The sequence below is a fragment of the Panthera uncia genome, chromosome B4 (assembly GCF_023721935.1).
Source record: "Panthera uncia isolate 11264 chromosome B4, Puncia_PCG_1.0, whole genome shotgun sequence".
Lineage (NCBI taxonomy): Eukaryota > Metazoa > Chordata > Mammalia > Carnivora > Felidae > Panthera > Panthera uncia.
Window position 1 is genome coordinate 44607522 of NC_064809.1, and position 22460 is coordinate 44629981.

Sequence of the window (22460 nt, forward strand, 5' to 3'; positions counted from 1 at the left end):
ATATTCAGATGACAAACTGAATTCCTAAAATAACTAATTCTTTTTGTAGTGCTAAGTAACTGCTGTGGCTCCTGGGAGTTTAAGTAGCTCTAAGGCATTGATATACACTGAAGTGTAATACTTTGTCACCATGTTCACCCTCAGAGTGAGTTGCATAGTAACAAATAACATGGGTGAGTATACAGAAAGCTATGTTTCCCTGGGTTGTGGTCAGGGTGTTCTGTCTGACAAAAAAAAAATTTTTTTTCAAGTCATTCATATATCTTGGGATATATAAAGTTAGATATATATCCTTTACCATATCATTCTAGAAGTACTAAAAATGGGATGGAATTACATCTTCTAGAGGAAGAGAAAGAGTTCTGAAAACAATTTCTTTCCACATTTTTCATGGTCATGATGCAACCTCGGCAAAATCTGTAGCCAACACCCAAAGTCAGCAAGTACTGACTTAATTTATAAAGAAAAACTATTCAAATCATTCAAGGGAAAAAAACCTAAGAATTCTTTAATTTGAGATTTTATTCCAATCAGTATGTTCTAAAAATGAACAGCCACTAAAGAGCTGTTTATTGAAAACCAATATATACTTCATATTGTTTTTGTCAATGTTTTTAGAAACCTGTACAAAACAGAAACACCAGGCAAAATTTTCTACCGGCAGAGCTTCTTACCCAACCATGGGATCTAACACAATAGCCCGGGGTTCCTCTAAGTCCTCTGAAATCAAGATCTTCCTCATGGTCCCATTGAGCCTTGTTACTTCTATCCGATCAGTGCCAGTGTCTGTCCAATAAAGATTTCGGGCAACCCAGTCAACAGCAATACCATCAGGATGCGCAATTTGAGCGGTGACCACAAACTGACTGCCAGATCCATCTATGAATGAGCGGCGTATGGCCCTCACTTCATCATCAGTCCAGTAGATATAGCCTTCCACAGGATCATAATCTATGGCAATGGCATGACGGATGTCTTCTAACTGTAAAACAATGTCTGTGAAATCTGGTGTATCCAAAGAAATGCGTCTCAAGTCTGTCCTTCGGGCTAAAAGCAGTAATTCGGTGGCACCTAGAACGACAAAGTGAAATAAACGAAGAAAAAAATTGAAACCCACAGGTAAAATTTAGTCATTCTAAATAAAGAATGCAGAACCTCTTTAAGAATTGAAAAGTAAAGGGGTACAAAAGGATACTCAGGGTCTATTTAGGGTGGAAATGGAAAGTAAACATAATGAACTAGGAATAGCTTGACTACAAGGCCAAGCTCTATAATGGCTCAGCTCTCCAAATCAAGTTTTGATTCCTTCTCTATTTTCATTCGTTATATAGGTCCTGAAATTAATAACAGTTACTTAAAAGGTATAATGAATAATGACTAAGAAGTTAAGTAGTTGAATATTAAAGGAGGAAGGAGACATAGGATATAGGTCCTTTGTTCAAGAAGTATGTTTAAAAAGGTAAATAAATCCAAGACAAAGGTCTTTTGTATCTGATGAGAATATTCTAAAAGTAGACTGTGATGGTTGTACAACTGTAAATTAGTTAAAAAGCCCAGTGAATTGCATACTTGAAGTGACTGAAGTTTATAGCATGCAAATTATATTTCAGTAAAGCTGTTTTAACAAAGAGAACTATAAGGCAATGCCTGACATAATTAAGAACAAAGAAGGCTATGGTGAAGGAAAGCAGCAGCAGAGAGGGAATCAGTTAACAAAACAGTGGTTAAGAGTAAGAGCTGTAGATCTGATAGAAACAGATTCAAGTTCCTATACAAACTTAGGCAAAACTTGATCTCCCTAAACCTAGTTTTCTTCATCTATCTCTCACAGGGTTGCTGTGAGGATTAAACAAGATCAATGTATGGGAGCCTGGGTGGCTCAATCGGTTAAGTGGCCAACTTCAGTTCAGATCATAATCTCATCACAGTTTGTGATTTCAAGCCCCGCATTGGGCTCACTGCTGTCAGCACAGAGCCCGCTTCCGATCCTCTGTCCCCATCTCTCTCTACCTCTCCCCCCTGCTTGCACTCTCTCTTCTCAAAAATAAACAAACGTTTTTTAAAAATAACATCAATGTAAAATTCAGGAATGTACTGAACATGCACTGGATAAATATTAGCTAATATATTATCAGTAAAAAAGAACACTCAAATTTTTATTTCACTGAGTTTTAAGTCAGATTTGCTTATGAAATGTTTTAAACACAAAATAATATTCAATAAAAACATAGCTGAGAATGAGAACATTAAATTCAATCTTTTTTTTGTTTTGATTTTTAATGTCCAAGTAAGGCACCAGCAAAAAGTCATCTAACTATAAAAGATAGTAAGCAAGTTGATATCTGAAAGACTGAAAAAAGATTCCCAAAGAAGTGAGTCTAAAAGAAAATACCGGTGGGGCGCCTAGAGGGCTCAGCCGGTTAAGCATCCAACTGCAGCTCAAGTCCTGATCTCGCAGTTCATGAGTTTGAGTCCCATGTTGGGCTCTGTGCTGACAGCTCCAAGTCAGGAGCCTGCTTCGGATTCTGTGTCTCTCTCACTCTCTCTCTGCCCCTCACCGAGCTCATGCTCTGTCTCTTTCTCTCAAGAATATTAGGAAAAAAAAATTTTTTTAAATAAAACACTGGTATTAAGTTTCACAGCAATCTGGAATTATAGTTGCAAAAAAAAAATATGAAGAGGAGTCAAGCTCTCAAGATCAACTTTTTGACTTGATAACTAATTATAAACTTCATCTTAGAGAAAATACAGCCCTAAATACCACAGCAGGCACCAAGCAGGCATAACTGTACCATTCACTGCCTCTGCTAACTACCAAAAAGAGCCAGCCCAAACTTTGCAAACAAAGAAGTCATAGAAAGTGAAGCTGTTAATTTGAGCAAGGTGATCAAAACAGAATAGTTAACTTAAAGCTACTACACGCCAAATGTACATCTAAAATTTTAAATACTAGTTAAACATGTACATTTACACTGCTGTGAGGGAGTAGACAGACCACTATTACTAAAATAAATCCTCTGTTTTAAAGTCAGGCTACATGTTTTAAACAAAAAAGCAACATTACAAAAACCTTTTGTTTTAAATTGAAACCAAATTATTGTTTGCCATGGAAACCGCCTGACAAGAGTCAGCCAGCTTCACCTTTGACTAGGAGGATAATTTATCAATGCCAAGTCATGACAAATATCCTGTACACCAACTCAATTCCATCTCTCTGACTCCCTGACCCCCTTGCCAGGAACACTCTAACCCAACTGAAATAAAGACTTCTGCTTTTCAGAGTTAGATAAAGAAGTCACTGCTAAATATAACAATTTTCTTACTAGGTCTTGCTGGTGGCTAGAAAACCAGATAGCTAGCCATAGGGGTAAGAAAGAAGAATAACATTCCCATTAAGAAGAAAAAGAGAAAAACTGGTGTTCTCCCAAACCACAAGTCTCTTGAAATGTCCTAATTAAACATACTTCTCCAATGTGCCCTCTCTCTATAGGGGAAGTAAAGAGAGTAAGCAGAAGTAGCAGTGGTTAAGTACAGAAAGAGGTTGCTTGCTTTAAATAGTAGAAACTGGGGGCGCCTGGGTGGCGCAGTCGGTTAAGCGTCCGACTTCAGCCAGGTCACGATCTCGCGGTCTGTGAGTTCGAGCCCCGCGTCGGGCTCTGGGCTGATGGCTCGGAGCCTGGAGCCTGTTTCCGATTCTGTGTCTCCCTCTCTCTCTGCCCCTCCCCCGTTCATGCTCTGTCTCTCTCTGTCCCAAAAATAAATAAATAAACGTTGAAAAAAATAAATAAATAAATAAATAAATAAATAAATAAATAGTAGAAACTGGAATGTTTTTCTTCTTCTTCTGAAAGCACTTCTGTTGTTAAAAGGCAATTAAAAATAGCATCCAATAAACTTTTAGAAAATTTATCTACCCCATGACAGTCTTTATAGTTGGAAGTTTAGTAAATATTGTTTCTTTCACTGAGGTTCTTTATTTTCAAGTGCAACCTACTGTTAAAAACACATTTTTTAAGAAAAGTAATATTCATTTTCACAAAAATCGATTGTGATATCAATGGCTGACATCTCGTGAAAAATGAAATAGCACCTAATTTTTTTCAAAAATAGCACGTTAAAAATTTAGTTGAAATACTAATTTATAAAATAGTATTAAAGAGATGCCCTCAAATACAAAACACCCTTGTTATATAACCAACTGTGAAGGCAGAGATTAAGTGACTACTCTCCCAAAACACTGTAATCTACAGAGCTTATTATAGAGAAATAAAATAAATCATACAGAATTCCAACTGCTATCTAAAATTTTTCCTTCTGGGAGACCACCTTCTTACCATCTTTGCAGGTTTTTCCGTTCTCCAGGAGTTTGACCCCGGTTGGGCAAGCACACTGATAGAAAGGCTTGACTGGAGACATCAAACACAAGTGGGAACAACCACCATTATCAATTCCACATGGATTTGTAGCTGTCAAATATAAATCACACTGATTAATACCAATGATTATGGATGCCCTCCCTCACGCTAGGTACACAAAGGTTAACAACCATAACAAGAGCAACTGTGATAAACCAAATTATTACCAAATGTCATCCAGGTGGCTTGACTACCAAAACATCTGCAAGGAAGGAAATTAATCAATGAGAATTGACTTATCATTTTGTACCTTGAGAGGAATACACAAGAAATAAACAGGAGACCCCTGCCCTAAAAGAGCTTACAATCTAGTCTGTATGCCAAAATTAACAAACTAGAAAACAATATAAAACAATGAAATTATGTGCTATCTTATACATTATAGACTTTAAATATTACTGAACCAAATGGAAAATAAATCACTAAGGATTAAAGAAGAAAACTTTCACTGAAGATGTAGGACGCGACACGATCCTTGAAGAATAGGAAGGATAGACAGAAGAACATTTCAAATGTGGTAAAACTGTATGAATAAAAGCTTAGAGACTGTACACTGGGTGAGACATTAAGGCAAATAGTCTAACTGGATATTAAGGTTTCTGTTGACTAGTAAGAGCTAAACCTAAGTCAGCACAGAGAATGGGAACAAATTGTGGTGGAGGGTACTGAAAGCCAAGAAAAATAACTAGAATGTTGAAAAATCATACTGTGGAAATATTAACATGGAAAAGATAAACATAATAGACTAAAAGAGGGAAAACTGAGAAGCGGGGATTAATTAGCACACTTGTAGAAACTATGGAAAGGGATGGATTTAAATAATATTCATAGAAAAAAATCAACATAAAATGGAGACCAACAAAATATGAAAGATGAAAGCAGTAATAACCGCAAATTCTCAAACTAGTAAAACAAAAATCAAAAACAATCGTTAAACAAAATCAAAAAACAAACAAAAAGGAAATTCTCTAAAATATGCTAAGCATGGGAAGAAAAATTCATACATTTTTACAAAAGGCCAACCCCTACATTTAAAAACATTCTTATGGACTCATGATCACCAGATTGCAATGTAACACATTCAATATTTGACTATCTCCCCCTAAACAGACAGAACTAATACAAAGCAATGCATAATCCAAAAAAACCCTTCATTTTTGGCTTTGGAATACAATCTGAAATACACTCAGACAAATGCCAGACATTTATTTATATACAAGTGCCAAACACTTAACATTCTCATATTCCTTTTAAACTAATTCTATCCCTCTCTTACAATAAATTGTTGCCAGCAGCCAAAGCTCAAGTCACTGCAAAGGTTGACCAAAAATAGAAGCAAAACTAAGAAAAAAGGAGGGGAGGTGGAGAGAGAGTGTGCATAGAAAAGCTTAAGCAGGTATTTTATTAGGCAACCTGAGGTAGTTAGATTCATTCACAGAGGTTTCTTTTTAAGAAAAGTTTGTTTTCAAACACACCCATCTGAACAAAATCAAACACACATTAGAGAGAAATAATATAAACAAGAAACGCATTTGTGTATAAGCTTAGCTATCTCAGTTTCTTATTTTCTCTCTTCTCTACCACCATAATCCCAGACCCAAACAAAGGGCTGAGTTGGCCAACAGTGATAGATAACAAGCTACAAATGGTTTAGGCTGCTGCTTAACCTGAACTATATTTTGACATTTTTCCTATGTTTCATTCCTTTCCACTACCTTTGGATACGTCCTCTCTCCTCCTGCCCTCACTAAAGCCAGACATCTGAGTGCTAAAGCTATTCCAACTTGCAATTTAAAAATCAAGATCACTTACCATTTGGCTGCCTCTGTTGGCTGAAGGCATGTATATCCATGGGAGAGAAGATGTTAGAATGGATTTCACGCAGACCCTCGCCAGAATACTTGTTGCAAGCCAAAATGGAGTGTGTATTCCAGTCAGTCCAGTACAATGTGTCCTCAAATAATGTCAAGGCAAAAGGATGTGGAAGGGAACCTTTAACCACTGCCTGCCTATTAACAAGAACAGAAAAACTCAAACATTTCTAAAATTTCTTTTATCAAAATTTGATCTTGCCCATTAAAACAGTCTTACAGTCTGCAATAACACATACAAATCCCAAGTAACACATCTCTTAAGGTCAAATACACCTATGAAAAATAAGTCACACAGTAAATTTGAACGTATTTTCATGATGTCCAAAACCCCCAAGTACTTGGCAACAGGCCCCATGTTCACTACAAGCTAGCAGAGAGAAGCTCCCAGTATTAGCACTACTGTCAATTTCCACCTCTGGACTCACATCTTCCAGCCTTCCACAAAATTCATTAGGAGACAGGTGGCCAAAATTGTTACAGCAAAAAGAAAAATCCCAGGGCTTACTCACAGTTGGCACTGTGAAATAGTTTTCAATCTGCAATAGGTTTTCCCCTTCTTGAGGTGTAAAAACAAAGAACCTGAGCCTGTTTCTTCTCCCATCATTTATGGTTTCGATAAACGAAAGTAAAAACATATACTTGAAAGGGCTTAAAAAGGTGTTCTGGTGGAGCTGTTTCTGCAAAACCCAGTCTAGCTCCAGCAAATGATCATTTCTGCTTGCTTTCTGCTATCTGGTTACTTGACCTCCACAAGTCAGGTAGCAAAAAGAACAAGTACTGCCACAGGCATTGTGTTCATGAGACAAAGCAGACCCAAAAATCTCACAAGCCATCCATACTATACCAAAGTTAAAACAGACAGCTTGGTTAGTGCGCAACCACAGAACTTTGCAGTGTCATGGAGAATTATTAGTATACACTCCTGATTAGTAAACCACATTCTGAGCCAAAATAATCAGAAAAAAAATTATTTGATGTTTACCTAATATCAAATATAATATTTTCATAAATAGTCTGGGAGAGAGGAATGGAAAATATAAGCAACTGAAGAGAAATAAAGAGCATCACATATTTCTGGGAAGATAATCCAATTTTCAGGTCCTGGACATTACATGATGATCTCAAATACTGAGGAAGACTACCAGCATACTAAATTAAATTCAAGGGCAGTAAGATAATTTTTATCTAAGCAGAGTTAGTATCTGTTATTGCACATGGAATGGTCCTAGACTAAGGTGTTTTAAATTCAGGCTAGATTTTTAAAAAACTGAACACAAGATTAGCATGACTAGTTTACCAAACAAATTTCTATTTTAGAAACTCATCCCAATTCTGCCAGCCCACATCACCACAATTTTATCCTCCCATTTTTTATTCCCTAGCAGATTACTTTTCCTTCTCATTTCCCCAAAAGAACTATCACAATGTCAACTTATGAGGTTGTTTCTTCCACTTTCTAAATGAATGGCTTTATTGAATTTACTAAAGTGATTATGTCATTTATAAGAGTGATATCATAGTTTAAGTCCAAATTTAAATAGGTCTACATTATTTCACACTAAAATCGACCAAAAATTCAGTATGGTAAGACATTAAAAGAGCCCCGAGAAGCTGCCAAGAAAGACAAGCAACCCAACTGAAAAATGAGGAATAGTAAAAAAAAAAAAGAAAAAAAGAAAAAAAAAAACCCTAAATTACTTATCATTTCATTAACCATCTTAAAGAACTGCAAATTCCATAATCAGATCTTTGAAAAACTTTGGAAGGAAAAAAAGCCTTCTAAGTCGTGTATATCATTAAATAAAAAGTTAAAATTCACTCTTTGAAGTAAACACAGGAAAACAGACAGGAAAAATAAAAACCTTCCCTAAAAGATACACTAATTTTATATATTGGCTGAAAAGATTTATGTATCGGTCAGAAATAAGATAGACCTGAGTTCAATGTCCCTCTAACACTTAACTACTTACACCATTTCTGCAAGCTTTATTTTATCTGCAAATGAAAGATAATCTACCCTCACTGAGTTAAAGGTTAAATGATAATATGTGCAAAAGCATTTAGCATTATTCTTGGCCCTTTATAAACGTTTCATAAATAATTCCTCAGTTGCAGGATATATTTTTCAACATTTTAACATTTCTGAGATGGGGTAACATTTTACAACTGAAGTTGCACATTTCCTGTATTAGTTTGTAAATAAAAAAGTTCTTAAAATCAATATCATATCAGAGTGAAGTAAATACTAGACTGCTTCTTTATATTCCCAGGATCTCACTGTGCCCAAATTAGGTGGAATGATTAGACACTCAGTAAATACTTGATAAAATTAGATACCTTAAGTGATATATGTAATTAATAGAGCTGAACAGAAAGCAGAGTTAAGAAGGCTGGGGAGGAGCAGAGAGAGAGGAAGACACGGAATCCAAAACAGGCTCCAGGCTCTGAGCTGTTGGCACAGAGCCTGATACAGCACTCGAACTCACACCGTGAGATCATGAGCTGAGCCAAACTCAGACCCTTAACAGACTGAGCCACCCAGGGGCTCCTCACTTATTCTTAACATATTTTTTGGTCATTCATTGATTCATCCAACCAACAGTGACTTGTTACTCAAAGTGGAGATAATACATAGTCTTCACCTTTAATCTCTCTGGTTGGGATTACTAAATAGGCCTACTTGGTTTCTCCCTGGAAATGTAAGTTTCTCCAAAGAGAAATTAATCATGGGTACCAAAAACAAACATGGCAGGCAAGATCAAAGCCCCATTCTTCAGCAGTAGGCCACAACAACAAGAGTTCAAAAATGGATCTCTACTATGAAGACCAAAGGAAAGAAACTGAGACCCCTGTTGATGTTTTGATTTAGTGCTGACAACCTCTGAGTGTCATCCCTTCCCTGTATCTGTCATTATCAGCAGTGTACTGATAGGACTCAACCCCACCAATACCCCCAAGTACATGAGCCCCTTGCTATCTCTTTCATATTCCATGTTTGGTGGGTTCCTCTTTTAAATTCTGCACCAACTGGACTTATCCTTTACAGAACACCTGCGCACTTGCATTCACTTTCTCTCTTTCTGGACCTCTTCCCAGAAAGTTGTCCTCTGCCCCTGTCTCAGAATTTCCCCCACCTGTGTGGGTAATAAATCTTTGTTTAGTCATACCAAAGTACTACTGTCATAAATTTTGACATGTGAACCTAACCTTGGAAGGGAGCTCCCATAGGGAAGTTGTTTTAACACCTAAGAAGATGACAGCAGTAGGGGCACCTGGATGGTTAAGACATGAAAAGTATTAAGGGTTGAGCGTCCAACTCTTGATTCCAGCTCAGGTTATGATCTCATGGTTGTAGGATAGAGCCCCGTGTCAGGCTCCATGCTGAGTGTGGAGCCTGCTTAAGATTCTCTACCTCTCCCCGCTCCCATGCTTGCATTTTCTCTCTCTCAAATAATAACAATAAAAAAAGAATGTGACAGTACTGGTAGTAGCACAGGTTTTAAAAAATCTCCACAAGTCCTCCACATAAAAACAGAGAGAGCAACTCTAGGTAGCAAAACCGAAAATCCATTCACAACAGAGCTAGGCCAAAAAAAAAAAAAAAAAAAAAAAAAAAAAAATATATATATATATATATATATATATATATACACATATAATATATATAATATAATATGATATAATATAATATAATATATCACCAAAAACCTCAAAATACAAAAAGATGGAAAACTACCAAGAGCCATAAGATCTGATTGGCATCAGCACTTCTGCAGGAGGAATCATAAAGAAACAATAGGGCATTTGGGAGACCTAAAAACAAGTTAGGTAACAATGGAAAGCAGTGCAAACAAATCTGAGAAAGTCAGCTGACTAGGAAGGGTTCTGGCCACTCCAAGAATGAGGAAATACAATGAATCCACGGTTGGCACTAAAGGGGCTAGTGCACTTTAACCCACTATGAACTCTTAAAGCTGACCTTCCAGACAAAGCTCCATACTGAAGATAAATTACTGGTAGTAGAATGAAAAATGAATGGAAAAATAAGGCACAGAAAAAAGTGGGAGGAGGAAACAGAGCCAGGAAATCTCAGAAAGCAAGCTGCCATATTTTGAAACACACACAAGAGTTCTGTGAAGTTATAGAAGTTATGACGAACACTGCCTTCTTTGACAAGTTTAAGAAAAATAATTATACATGAAAATAAAATACTAAAGGTATTAAGGGCAAATCCCATTTTAAAAGCTAATATTCAAGGGGTGTCTGGGTGGCTCAGTCAGTTAAGCATCCAACTTCGGCTCAGGTCATGATCTCATGGTCCATGAGTTCAAGCCCCGCATCGGGCTCTGTGCTGACAGCTCAGAACCTGAAGCCTGCCTTGGATTCTGTGTCTCCCTCTCTTTCTGCCCCTCCCCTGCTCACAGTCTGTCTGTCTGTCTCTCTCTCTTTCAAAAATAAAAGAAACATTAAACATTTTTTTAAAAAGTTAATATTCAAAACAAAATAAAAAATAACATTCCTACAATTAAAATATGACAGAAATATATGGCTCTAGAATAAAATGTATCACCTATTGCAAAATACTTTCATACTAGCCATAAAAAAATAAAACAAAATTAAAAACTTCAAAACTGAGGTGACAGGATGAAAGAATTAGAAGTAGAAGAATAAATCACTTCAGAAATGAAGTCTAAAGTAGAAATAACACAAGAATCAATAAAAAAAAAATAAGGAAACAGAAACAGAAGGTGAAAAGGAGGAATTTTTTGTGATTTTTTTTTTCAGTTTTGAGAAATAATTGACATACATCACTATAAAGTTTAAAGCATACAACATGATGATCTGGTATGCATATATTGTGAAATGATTATAATAGATTCAACTAATATTCATCATGTAGAAACTTTTAAAAAGAAAAGAAAAAGTCTTTTCTCTATGTGATGAGAATTCATGGAATTTATTCTCAACAACTTTCCTGTATCATATAGCAGTGTTACGTATAGTCATTATGCTGTATATTACATCCCTAAGGGGGGATTTTTAAAAATCAAAAAGAAATAGCACAAAAAAAGTTTAAAAAGTAAAAGATATGGAACACAAAGGACATGGGAGAGAATAAAATTATATTGGAGCAGGACACCAAATGGGAACTTAAATCCTTAGGAAGCATGAAGGAGTACCAGAAACCGCAAATATGTGCGTTAATACAAAAGACTACAAATAATGCTTTCTCCTTTTTTCTTTTTAACCCTTTAAAACACGTAAGATCTTATTAAGCAAAAATTAGTATAACTTCATATTGGTTACAACAGAAATGTAACATAAATGACAATAGCAAAAAAGAGGGAGGAAATGGAGTTATACTAGAGTAAAACTTCCATACTTTATAGAAATTGACCCAGTATTATCATAAAGTATTTTTTGACAAAATGCAAAAAATGCACTAGAATAACACTAAAATTATTTTATTGTCCAAAATATAGTTTTAAAAAATCAGCAAAGGGATTAAAATGGCACTCCAGAAAATATCTACTTAAGGAGGCAAAAAAGAGCCAAAACTAAACAAAAAAGAAAGATATAAAAAAAAACCATCAAAATGTCAGCTGTAAGCCCAACCATATCATTGATAACACTAAATGTGAATATATTAAACACTTCAATCAAAAGGCAAAAGGCTGCACCCTTTAAATAGATACAGTTTTTCCTTTTCAAAAAAAATACCTCTATCTATATAGACAAAGATTGTTTGACTAGGTAAAACAAAACAAGATTCAACTATATGCTGTCTACAAAAGGCGTACTTTGTATTGAGTTGAAAGTAAAACGTTACAGCAAACAGTAAATCCATTAAGAGAGATGGAGAGGCTCTATCAGATAATATATACTTTAAGACAAAAAGTATATAAGAGGTAAAGAAGAAGCACATTTTATAATGACAAAGGATCAAATTATGAGGAAGATACAACTATAAACATATACACATATAAAAACAGAGCCTCAAACAAATGAAGAAAAAACTGACAGCAATGGATAAATAGTTCAACATTAACAGTCCAAGATCTCAACATCCTACTCTTACGTTAATCAAGTTTAGAACCGCTAGGCAGAAATGGGGTACCTGGTAGGCTCAGTTGGAAGAGCATGCAACTTTGATCACAAGGTTGTAAGTTTGAGCCCAACGTTGAGAGTAGAGATTACTTAAAAATAAAATCTTAAAAAAAAAAAAAAAGGAAGAAGAAGAAGAACTAGACAGGAAAACATTAAGGATATGGAAATCTGAACATTATTAACCAATTTAAACTAGCCTCTACAGAAAAGTCCCATCCAATAACAAGAGAATATACATTCTTCAAACTATGCAAGGAAGTTACTCTAGGAGAGACCACATACTAGGTCACAGAACAAGTCTCAATTCACTTTAAAAGACTGAATTATATGAAGTATATTCTCTGAGAACTACGGAATTCATTAATAAATCTACAACAATAATATATGAGAAGTCCACAAATGAGAATTTTCTAAATTCTTAATGTCTTCTCTATAAGCAATGGGCCCAAGAAGAAATCACAAGAAGTTCTTTTAAATGTTTTGAGATAAAAGGAAATGAAAATACAACATACAGAAACTTTGCAAAAAGAACTAGGGTTCTAAGTTACCCTAGAACTTCCTAGGGTAAATTCTATACATTTACCCCTTAGGTGCCTATATTAGAAAAGAAGCTAATTACAAATCAATAAACTAAGCTTCAAGCTTAAGAAATGAGAAAAAAAAGAGTAAACTAAATCCAAAGCTAGCATAAGAAAACAAAAATATTAGGGTAGTGATCAATGGCATATTAAAACACAAAAACAGTAGAGGAAGTCAAATTCAGTAAAACTAAATGTGAGTTCTATGAAAAGATTCACAAAATTGACTATCCTTTAGCTAGACTCAGACTGGCCTCCCAAAAAAGAGAAAAGACATAAATTGGGTAATTTGTGAATAAAATCATGTATACAAGAAGAACATCACAACTGACCTAACAGAAATTAAAAGGATTATAAGGAGATACAATGAATAACTTTATGCCAATGTAGACAACTCGGATAAAATGGAAATATTCCTGGAAAGAAACAAACAAAAGTGAATCAAGAAGAAATAAAAAAAAAATCTAAAGACCCAATACAATTAAAGAAATTGACTTAACAACTGAACATCTTCCCATAAAGAAATCCCCAGGCCCAGATGGCTTCACTGATGGCTTCTACAAAATAGTTACTGGAGAAATAATATCAATCTATCCCACACTCTTCCAGGAAACAGTGGAAGAGGGGACACTTCCTACCTCATTCCATGAGGTTAGTATTACACCAAGGCCAGACAAAGGCAGGATAAGAAAAATCAACTACAGACCAATACCTCTTATGAATAAAGACATAAAAATCCTCAACAGATTGTCAGCAAACTGAATCTCTCAACATCTAAACAGGATTCTAAACCATAACCAAATGGGATTTACCCCAAAAACGCAAGACTGGTTTAACAACTAAAAACAATTAATGCAATTCATCATGTTCACAAATTAAAAAATAAAATCATATAATCATCTCCATAGACTGAATCTACTGCTAAAAGCACTGGTAGTATCTATTGCTAATACTAAACAGGATTGGACAAAATATAATACTCTGTCATGGTATAAATTGTGAAGAGACCAGGAATAAAAGGAAACTTCCATAAAAGGCGTCTACAAAAAAAACCTACTGTAGGGGCGCCTGGGTGGCGCAGTCGGTTAAGCGTCCGACTTCAGCCAGGTCACGATCTCGCGGTCCGTGAGTTCGAGCCCCGCGTCAGGCTCTGGGCTGATGGCTCAGAGCCTGGAGCCTGTTTCCGATTCTGTGTCTCCCTCTCTCTCTGCCCCTCCCCCGTTCATGCTCTGTCTCTCTCTGTCCCAAAAATAAATAAAAAACGTTGAAAAAAAAAAAAAAAACCTACTGCTATCATGCTCAATGGCAAAAAAAAAAAAAAAAAAGAAGATAATAATAATAAATTATTTTCCCCCAAAGATCAGGAAAAAACAAGGATGTCTTCTATTCAACACTGTAACAGAGGACCTAGTCAGTACAATCAAACAGGAATAGAGGACATCTAGATTGGAAAGGAAGAAGTAAAACTGTCATTGTTCACAGTACATGATTCTAAGGGTGGAAAATACTAAAGAATATTTTTTTATTTTTATTTTTTTTAAATTTTTTTTTTTCAACGTTTTTTATTTATTTTTGGGACAGAGAGAGACAGAGCATGAACGGGGGAGGGGCAGAGAGAGAGGGAGACACAGAATCGGAAACAGGCTCCAGGCTCCGAGCCATCAGCCCAGAGCCTGACGCGGGGCTCGAACTCACAGACCGCGAGATCGTGACCTGGCCGAAGTCGGACGCCCAACCGACTGCGCCACCCAGGCGCCCCAAAGAATATTTTTTTAAAGACTCCCAGGCCTAATTAATTCAGTAAAGTTACAGTATATAAGGTCAATATATGGAAATAAACTGCATTTCTATATACTAGCAATGAAAAATACAGAAATCGATATGATTAGTATTTGACAAGAAAGCCGAGAATAGTCAGTAGAGAAAAAAACAGCCTCTTCAATAAATGATGCAGGGAAGATTAGACATTCACATGTAAAAGAATGAAACTAAACCCCTATCTTAATACCATTTACAAAAATTAACTCAAAATGGATTAAACCTAAGACCTGAAAAACATAAAACTCCTAGAAGAAAACAAACACAGGGAAAAAGCTCCTTGACATGCTTCTTGACAACAATTTTTTGGATAGGACACCCGAAGCACAAGCAACAAGATAAAAAATAAGCAAGTGGGACTTCATTAAACTAGAAAGCGCTACACAACAAAAGAAGTGCTTAACAAAATGATAAGGTAACCTACTGAGTGGAAGAAAATATTTGCAAATTGGCTACCATCAAAAAGACAAGAGATAACACATAGGGAATACAGTCAATGATACTGTGAAAGAATTGTATGGTGACAGATGGTAGCTACACTTGTGGCAAGCATAACATAAGGTATAAACTTGTCAAATCACTACGCTGTACACCTGAAACTGATGTGACATTGTGTGTCAACTGTACTTCAATTAAAAAAAAAAAAGGAGGGGCGCCTGGGTGGCGCAGTCGGTTAAGCGTCCGACTTCAGCCAGGTCACGATCTCGCGGTCCGTGAGTTCGAGCCCCGCGTCAGGCTCTGGGCTGATGGCTCAGAGCCTGGAGCCTGTTTCCGATTCTGTGTCTCCCTCTCTCTCTGCCCCTCCCCCGTTCATGCTCTGTCTCTCTCTGTCCCAAAAATAAATAAAAAACGTTGAAAAAAAAAAAAAAAAAAAAAAGGAAGGAAGGAAGATTCATCCATTTCGAAAGGAAGCCAGGATGATGTCATATCAACTGCACTGTGGACACTACCTGCTTGTAACGTCTAGTGTGACTGTCTGACTCCCAACTAGACGGGAACCCTGGAGGGCAGTAATGTTGTCTGCTCTGTGCATTGGATTATGGTCATGGTTAATGCCTAAAAAGTTGCCTGAACCTAGTGGGGCTTCCTATGTATTTGATGAATGTCCCACGTGCTCACCCTCAAGGATCTCTGCTTTGGATTCACCCAGACAGGGACCCCCTAGACAGAATCTCAAATCTCATTTTCAGAAGGAAAAACAGCTTAGCCCCAGGCTAAGGGACTGTGAGGAATGTGGCAGAAGCTTCCTCATAAGGAGGAGGAAAATGATAAATCAGCTCAACCACAGGCCCTCCAGCAGACCTTTCCACAGGGCAAGGCACCCATTAAAAAGAGAAAAAAACACAAGACAGCAAATGCTGACAAGAATGTGCAGAAAAGGGAACCTGTGTGCACTGATAGTGGGAATGTAAATTGGTACGGCCACTACAGAAAACAGTAAGGAAGTTGCTCTAAAATTAAAAAGAGAACCATACAATCCAGCAATCCCACTTCTGAAGAAAATGAAATCACTATGTCCAAGAGATACTTGTATCTTCATGTTCACTAACGCATCATTTAAAATAGCCAAGACATGGAAACAACCTAAGTGTCCATGGATAAATGAATGGATAAAGAAAATGTGGTGTGTATATATACAATGGAATACTATTCAGCCATAAAAAAGGGAAATCCTGTCACCTGCAACAACAGTAATATACTAAGTGCAATAAGTCAGAGAAAGACAGATATGGTCTCAGATGTGGCATCTTAAAAGAATACATAAATTGAAATTTATTAAATAATTCATTCAGAACACCACAAAAAACAACTGAATATTTCAGAATAAATTTGACATAAGAGTATAAGATGCCATACAGAAAATGTAGCACAAATTTAAATGTAAGTTAAAACAATAAAACTCATAGAAGAAAACACAGCTGTAAATCTTTGTGACTTTGGATTAGGCAATAATTTCTAAAGATATCAAGTACACTTGTAGCAAAAGAAAAACTAACACATTAAACTTTACAAAATTAAACACTTCTTTGCTTCATAACACACTGACAAGAAAATGAAAACAAAAACTACAGATGGACAGGAAATATTACTAAATCACATACCCAATGCAAAACATGTTTCCAGAAAACTCTTACAATTCAGTGAGATAAATAATTTAAAAATGGGTAAACAACTTGAATAGTGTCTTAGACATAACTGGGCCTCACATGAAGAGAGCTGAACCACACTGTGTTCAAGAAGACTGTAGTCTAGTAGGCCAGACAGGAAGTACAGTTAATACTGTATCTGGAGTAGAAATGAGAGACACATTAAAGGGATCTAACTCAATTTATCAAAATCTAGTATTTAGTTTTATCCAAATTACTTGTTTTCTCCTGATTATAGAAGAAATACATGAATGTTCCCCATAAAAATTTGGAAAAGAAATATAAAGAGCATCTTTCTAGTCCTTTATTTTATGCATATGAACAATATGTACATCTCTATATACACATACAAGCAATTCCCAATCATCAAGGAATGGAACAACTGGTTTCTGTTTTTAAAATAGTTAAGGCCCAACTAACCAACAAGATTTAGAATTTACAATTTAGTAAAAATCCACTCGCTCTAAATCATAGAGCCCCAAAGCACAGAAGGAAAAGAGCAGAGCCAAACCAAGAGATGATGGAGCCACCTGCACTAAGCCAAGAATAAAGAGTATTTATATTTAGCACCCTAGTTACTGAGCTTCTTCACTGGGCATATATACAGCAGGCCCCAAAGTCCTCGTTTCCCTGTAACAGTGGTGAACTTGCCTTGAGAAAATGGTTAATTTATTTTGAAAGACTCCAACTCACCCTCTCCTCTGGATTTTTTTCCCCACAAAAGTGAGCTGTTGTAAATTTGAGGCATTTGCTGCATCATAATGACCTGTTTTCATTTAACAACATAAAGATTTTTATCATGTTATTAAACATTTCTTTCACATTATTTTTTTTTAATTTTTTTTTTAATGTTTATTTATTTTTGAGACAGAGAGAGACAGAGCATGAACAGGGGAAGGTCAGAGAGAGAGAAAGACACAGAATCTGAAGCAGGCTCCAGGCTCTGAGCTGTCAGCACAGAGCCCGACGCGGGGCTCGAACTCACGGACCATGAGATCGTGACCTGAGCTGAAGTCGGATGCTCAACCGACTGAGCCACCCAGGCGCCCCTCACATTATTTTTGATGGCTATGTAACACTGCATTGAATGATGGTGCTATAATTTAAACACCCATATTGTTCAACATTCAACATTATATGTTAAATAAGGGTTTTTTTACATTTGTTTATTTTGAGATAGAGGGAGGGAGGGAGAGCATGAGCAGGGCAGGGGCAGAAGAGAGGGAGGGAGAGAATCCCAAGCAGGGTCCAGGCTGTCACTGCAGAGCCCTACACGGGGCTCGATCCCACACACTGAGAGATTGCGACCTGAACCAAAATCAAGTCAGATGATGCTTAACCGACTGAGGCACCCACGAGCCTCTAAATAAGGTATTTTTAAACAGAAACATGCATTAAAAATAAAGATTATGAATCAGTTGATAAAATGTTTTGACCACAACCTGGCAGAAATCTAATTCTGTATTTCCCAAGAGCACTGGTTCTGTATTCACTATTTCAGTATTTGCAACAACTCTGTAGAATTAAGTACCATGAACAACAAGAATCCACTATAATTAACACTATGGAAAATACCTGCTCTCACTAGTAAAGAAAAAATACACTTAATACAAGTAAAATGCATTTTAAAATTTCAAAGTGAATAACATTTTTTCTTAAACTTAATGTAAAAAATGATATGCGGACATACACTTTGTGACAGTGAAAATCAATAAAATCATTCCATTAAAAAAAAGATGGCCTTAAAATCTCTATGTACCTTGATATATAAATCCCATTTCTAATAATTAATTCTAAGATGTAATCAAAGATGCAAATTCATATAGGCTCTTCCTTATTGTAACAATTATTTGTAAAAGTAAAAAATTACAACTTGAGTGGTTCACAATAGGGCAGTATGCTTAAAAGATATTATTCGGGCACCTGGGTGGCTCAGTCAGTTAAGCTTCGGCTCAGGTCGTGATCTCACGGTCTGTGGGTTCAAGCCCTTCTTTGGGCTCTGTGCTGACAGCTCAGAGCCTGGAGCCTGCCTCAGATTCTGTGGTCTCCCTCTGTCTCTGCCCCTCCCCCACTCATACTGTTGCTTTCTCTCAAAAATAAACAAACATTAAAAAATACATTATTCAACATTCAGATTGTTTTACTTATATCTTCAATTTATATTTAATAGCATAACTGTTTGATCATGCTCTTTTCTTATATTCTACTTTTATTCTTTCCTTACACTCCTCTCTCCTTTCTCATGGACTTTTCCCACTAGATTGAATTTATATGCTTTTATGTCTCTAGGCTCTAGGGTTTGGGAATATATACAAACTGTTTTATTCAATTTTAATTACCTTTTTGTTTTTAAATCATATTTGATCTTATTTTAGATGATAACCAACTTCAAGAATAAGACAGTATCTACTGACACTGCCATATATTAAGGTAAGATGTTAATAGGGTTTTATTCCTGTGTGTCTTTCTTCTTCATCTGACCATCCCACTACCATGTCTCATTTTTTATCGATAACACCTGATATTTAGATGTTTATTATGTACTTTTTTATCTTCTATTTCAAAATATCTCATGGTTTCATTAAGTTTTAAAAGCACATTAACAGCAATTACTAGATTTAACTCCATGTTTAACTTCTTCAAATATTTACTTATCTGACTTCCTCACTCAAGCTCTACATTTTAATTCTGAGGTATATCAAGTAACTTTTTCAGAAAGAGCAATATAGTGTATTTTGATTCCTTGCATATCTTGCATATTCCCTTGCATATTCCCTTGTATATCTTTCTGTTGCAGTAACACATAACAACTCCTGCATCAACCTCCAGATCCCAAATCTTTTCTTCCACTGTTTTCATCTCTGCTTCTCCAAATTGTGGGATAATTTCAAGGTTAAATTCCATTTCACTGATTTGATTTCTTTTTAGTCATCTGTCTAGATCCCCCATTGCTTAAACTGTTTTAAACAATCATGCTCTTTATCATCATTCTGTTTTTACTGATCTTAAATGTATTCTTTCACACTACCTACTCTATTTTCATGTATACTGACTGCATCCTTTTGAACTCTGATAGTTTTTTCCTCCTCTATCTTAAAGGAAATTACAGGAAGACATTTGCTCTGATTCCTTAATATGGGTCATTCATCTGAACTGTAGTATCTTCTTATGCGCCCCTTTTTTTTTTTTTTTTTTTTTCCTATTTGCTTGTATTTCAGAGGGAGGTCTGTACTTAATTGGAAGTTGATGTCAATTCTGTTGCAGTCTACAAATTCCTAGGCCAGGCTTTCAGATCCAGAAGGGAGAAGGCAATAAATTTTCAATTTGCAGCTTTAATTTGGAAATCAATTCACACTAGGTCGGGGGCAGGGGATTTGACACTAGCAATAATAGCATATTCATGTATTGTTTTTTTCAAATTTCTGGTAGCACCAAGAAGTCTGTTAATATAGTGAGACTGCTTATTCTCTGACACCACTGTGCTCATTCACAAGCCAGCTGTAACTACACCTCTGACCTTTGCCTAACATGCTCAATCATGTCAAGTATGGTTGCCATAACATATGGATCCTTCCATACCTGGTATATATTTCCCAAAAGTGCTAAAAGAATCCAGATGAGGCCTACCTTTTATCTCACCCCACACTTCCTCCTCCTCATCAACCTCACTCCAGCCACCATCTCTGGAGAGCCATGGTTATTATTACTTATTTGCATAAATCTCTTCAACTTGCTTCCTTGGGAAGCAGATTCTTCACAAGCTGAGTAAGTGATGAACTATGTCCATCTGCCTGGGTCTGAGGGGTTTCCTGAAACCCGGGCAAAAAACGATGGTTAATCACACAACAGCTCAGTCAGACTGAGACATCTTTCAATCTTGAACCCTGCAGAAACTCTTCAAGGTTTCTGTTATGTTATTATCTTTGCCTAAGTCTCTGACACTGATGCAAAATTCCCCTATGTTTATAGTTCATGGCTTTAATAATCATTAACTTGATAATGACTATAAATCTATATCTTCCTCTAAGACTGCTCTGCTCAGCTGCAGGCTCATATATTCAGAGCTCTCCAGACTTCATAACCATGGTTTTCTCTAAGCAACCCAAACATGTCCAAAGCTGAACTCCGCTCTCTTCCCACATCTAAAAAAAGGAAAGAAACAAGTAAAGAAAGGAAAAACAATCTATTCTACATTTCTGAATCCATCTCAAATGAGCGGCACTTTCATCTAACTAGCCATTCAAAGCAGAAACAGGAGTCATCATAGACATCTTCAGAGAGCAACAGGTAGTTTATCAGGACTGGGCACAGTGTACAAGAGAGGAAATGGTGAGAACATTTGTCTAAAATGAGAGAAAGGAATTATATGGTTTAAGTCACAATGAAAAGAGTTTGTGCTTCACCTGAGAATAATGATGATTTACTGGGAGATTTAAGGAAGAGGACTAATTATAACTAATCTTCAAACCATTTTCTATACAACCATCAAATTGGGACTTCTAAAAGATAAATCCAGCTAGGTCAATCTGCTATTTGAAAATCTCCAAAGACTCCTACTACTTTTCAGGATAAAATCCAAATGCCTTATCTTAGAATGAATACTAGGCCCTACATGATCTGGCTCCTATCCATCCTCCTAGACTTGCCTCCAACCATTCCCCCACATTTCCTACTGCTGCTGAATAACACTGACAAAACAAAGTGTTCTTTAAAAACCTTAATTTAAAAACCTGACTCGGGGCGCCTGGGTGGCTCAGTCAGTTGAGCGTCTGACTTCGGCTCAGGTCATGATCTCACGGTCCGTGAGTTCGAGCCCCATGTCGGGCTCTGTGCTGACGGCTCAGAGCCTGGAGCCTGCTTCAGATTCTGTGTCTCCCTCTCTCTGACCCTCCCCCGTTCATGCTCTGTCTCTCTCTGTCTCAAAAATAAATAAACGTTAAAAAAATTAAAAAAAACAAAAAAACAAAAAAAAAAAACAAAAAAAAAAAACCTGACTCTAAGGGCGCCTGGGTCGGTTAGGTGTCTTGACTCTTGATTTCTGGTCAGGTCATGATCTCACATCTCCTGAGATCCAGCCCTATGTTGGGCTCTGCACTCACAGCATGGAGCCTGCTTAGGATATTCTCTCTCTCTCTCTCTCTCTCTCTCTCTCTCTCTCTCTCTCTCTCCCTCCCTCCCTCCCTCCCCCTCTCCCTCCCGCTCTTCCTCTCTCTCCCCCTCCCTCCACCCCTTCCCCACTTGAGCTCTCTCTCAAAATAAAGGAATAACCTTTAAAAAACAAAACAAACAACAAAAACCCTGATTCTGGTCATTAGGAATTATTTTCCACAGAGAGGGCTTTTATTATTTCCCCAAGATTTTAAAGTTTATTATTTTTCTTCAGTGTCTGTCAAGGCAGGTTAAAATAACATATTTACACCCTTGATACATGCTTTAAAGTCAGTTAAATGCACCTGCTTCTGAACTGTATTCTGTTCCACTGATCTCTATCCTTAGATTTAATACATTATTTTAATTACT

General features: G+C 36.5%; 1 protein-coding gene across 1 annotated transcript in view; it reads right to left on the reverse strand.

The window, feature by feature from the left end:
* Positions 1–22460, reverse strand: part of LRP6 (LDL receptor related protein 6) — a 179909-nt gene that overhangs the window by 68312 nt on the left and 89137 nt on the right. Inside the window, exons 4-6 of the mRNA XM_049627077.1 lie at positions 6228–6424; positions 4335–4466; positions 675–1071 (exon numbers count right to left, since the gene is read on the reverse strand). Coding sequence (XP_049483034.1) covers positions 675–1071; positions 4335–4466; positions 6228–6424 — 726 coding nt within the window. The remainder of the gene's footprint in view (positions 1–674; positions 1072–4334; positions 4467–6227; positions 6425–22460) is intronic.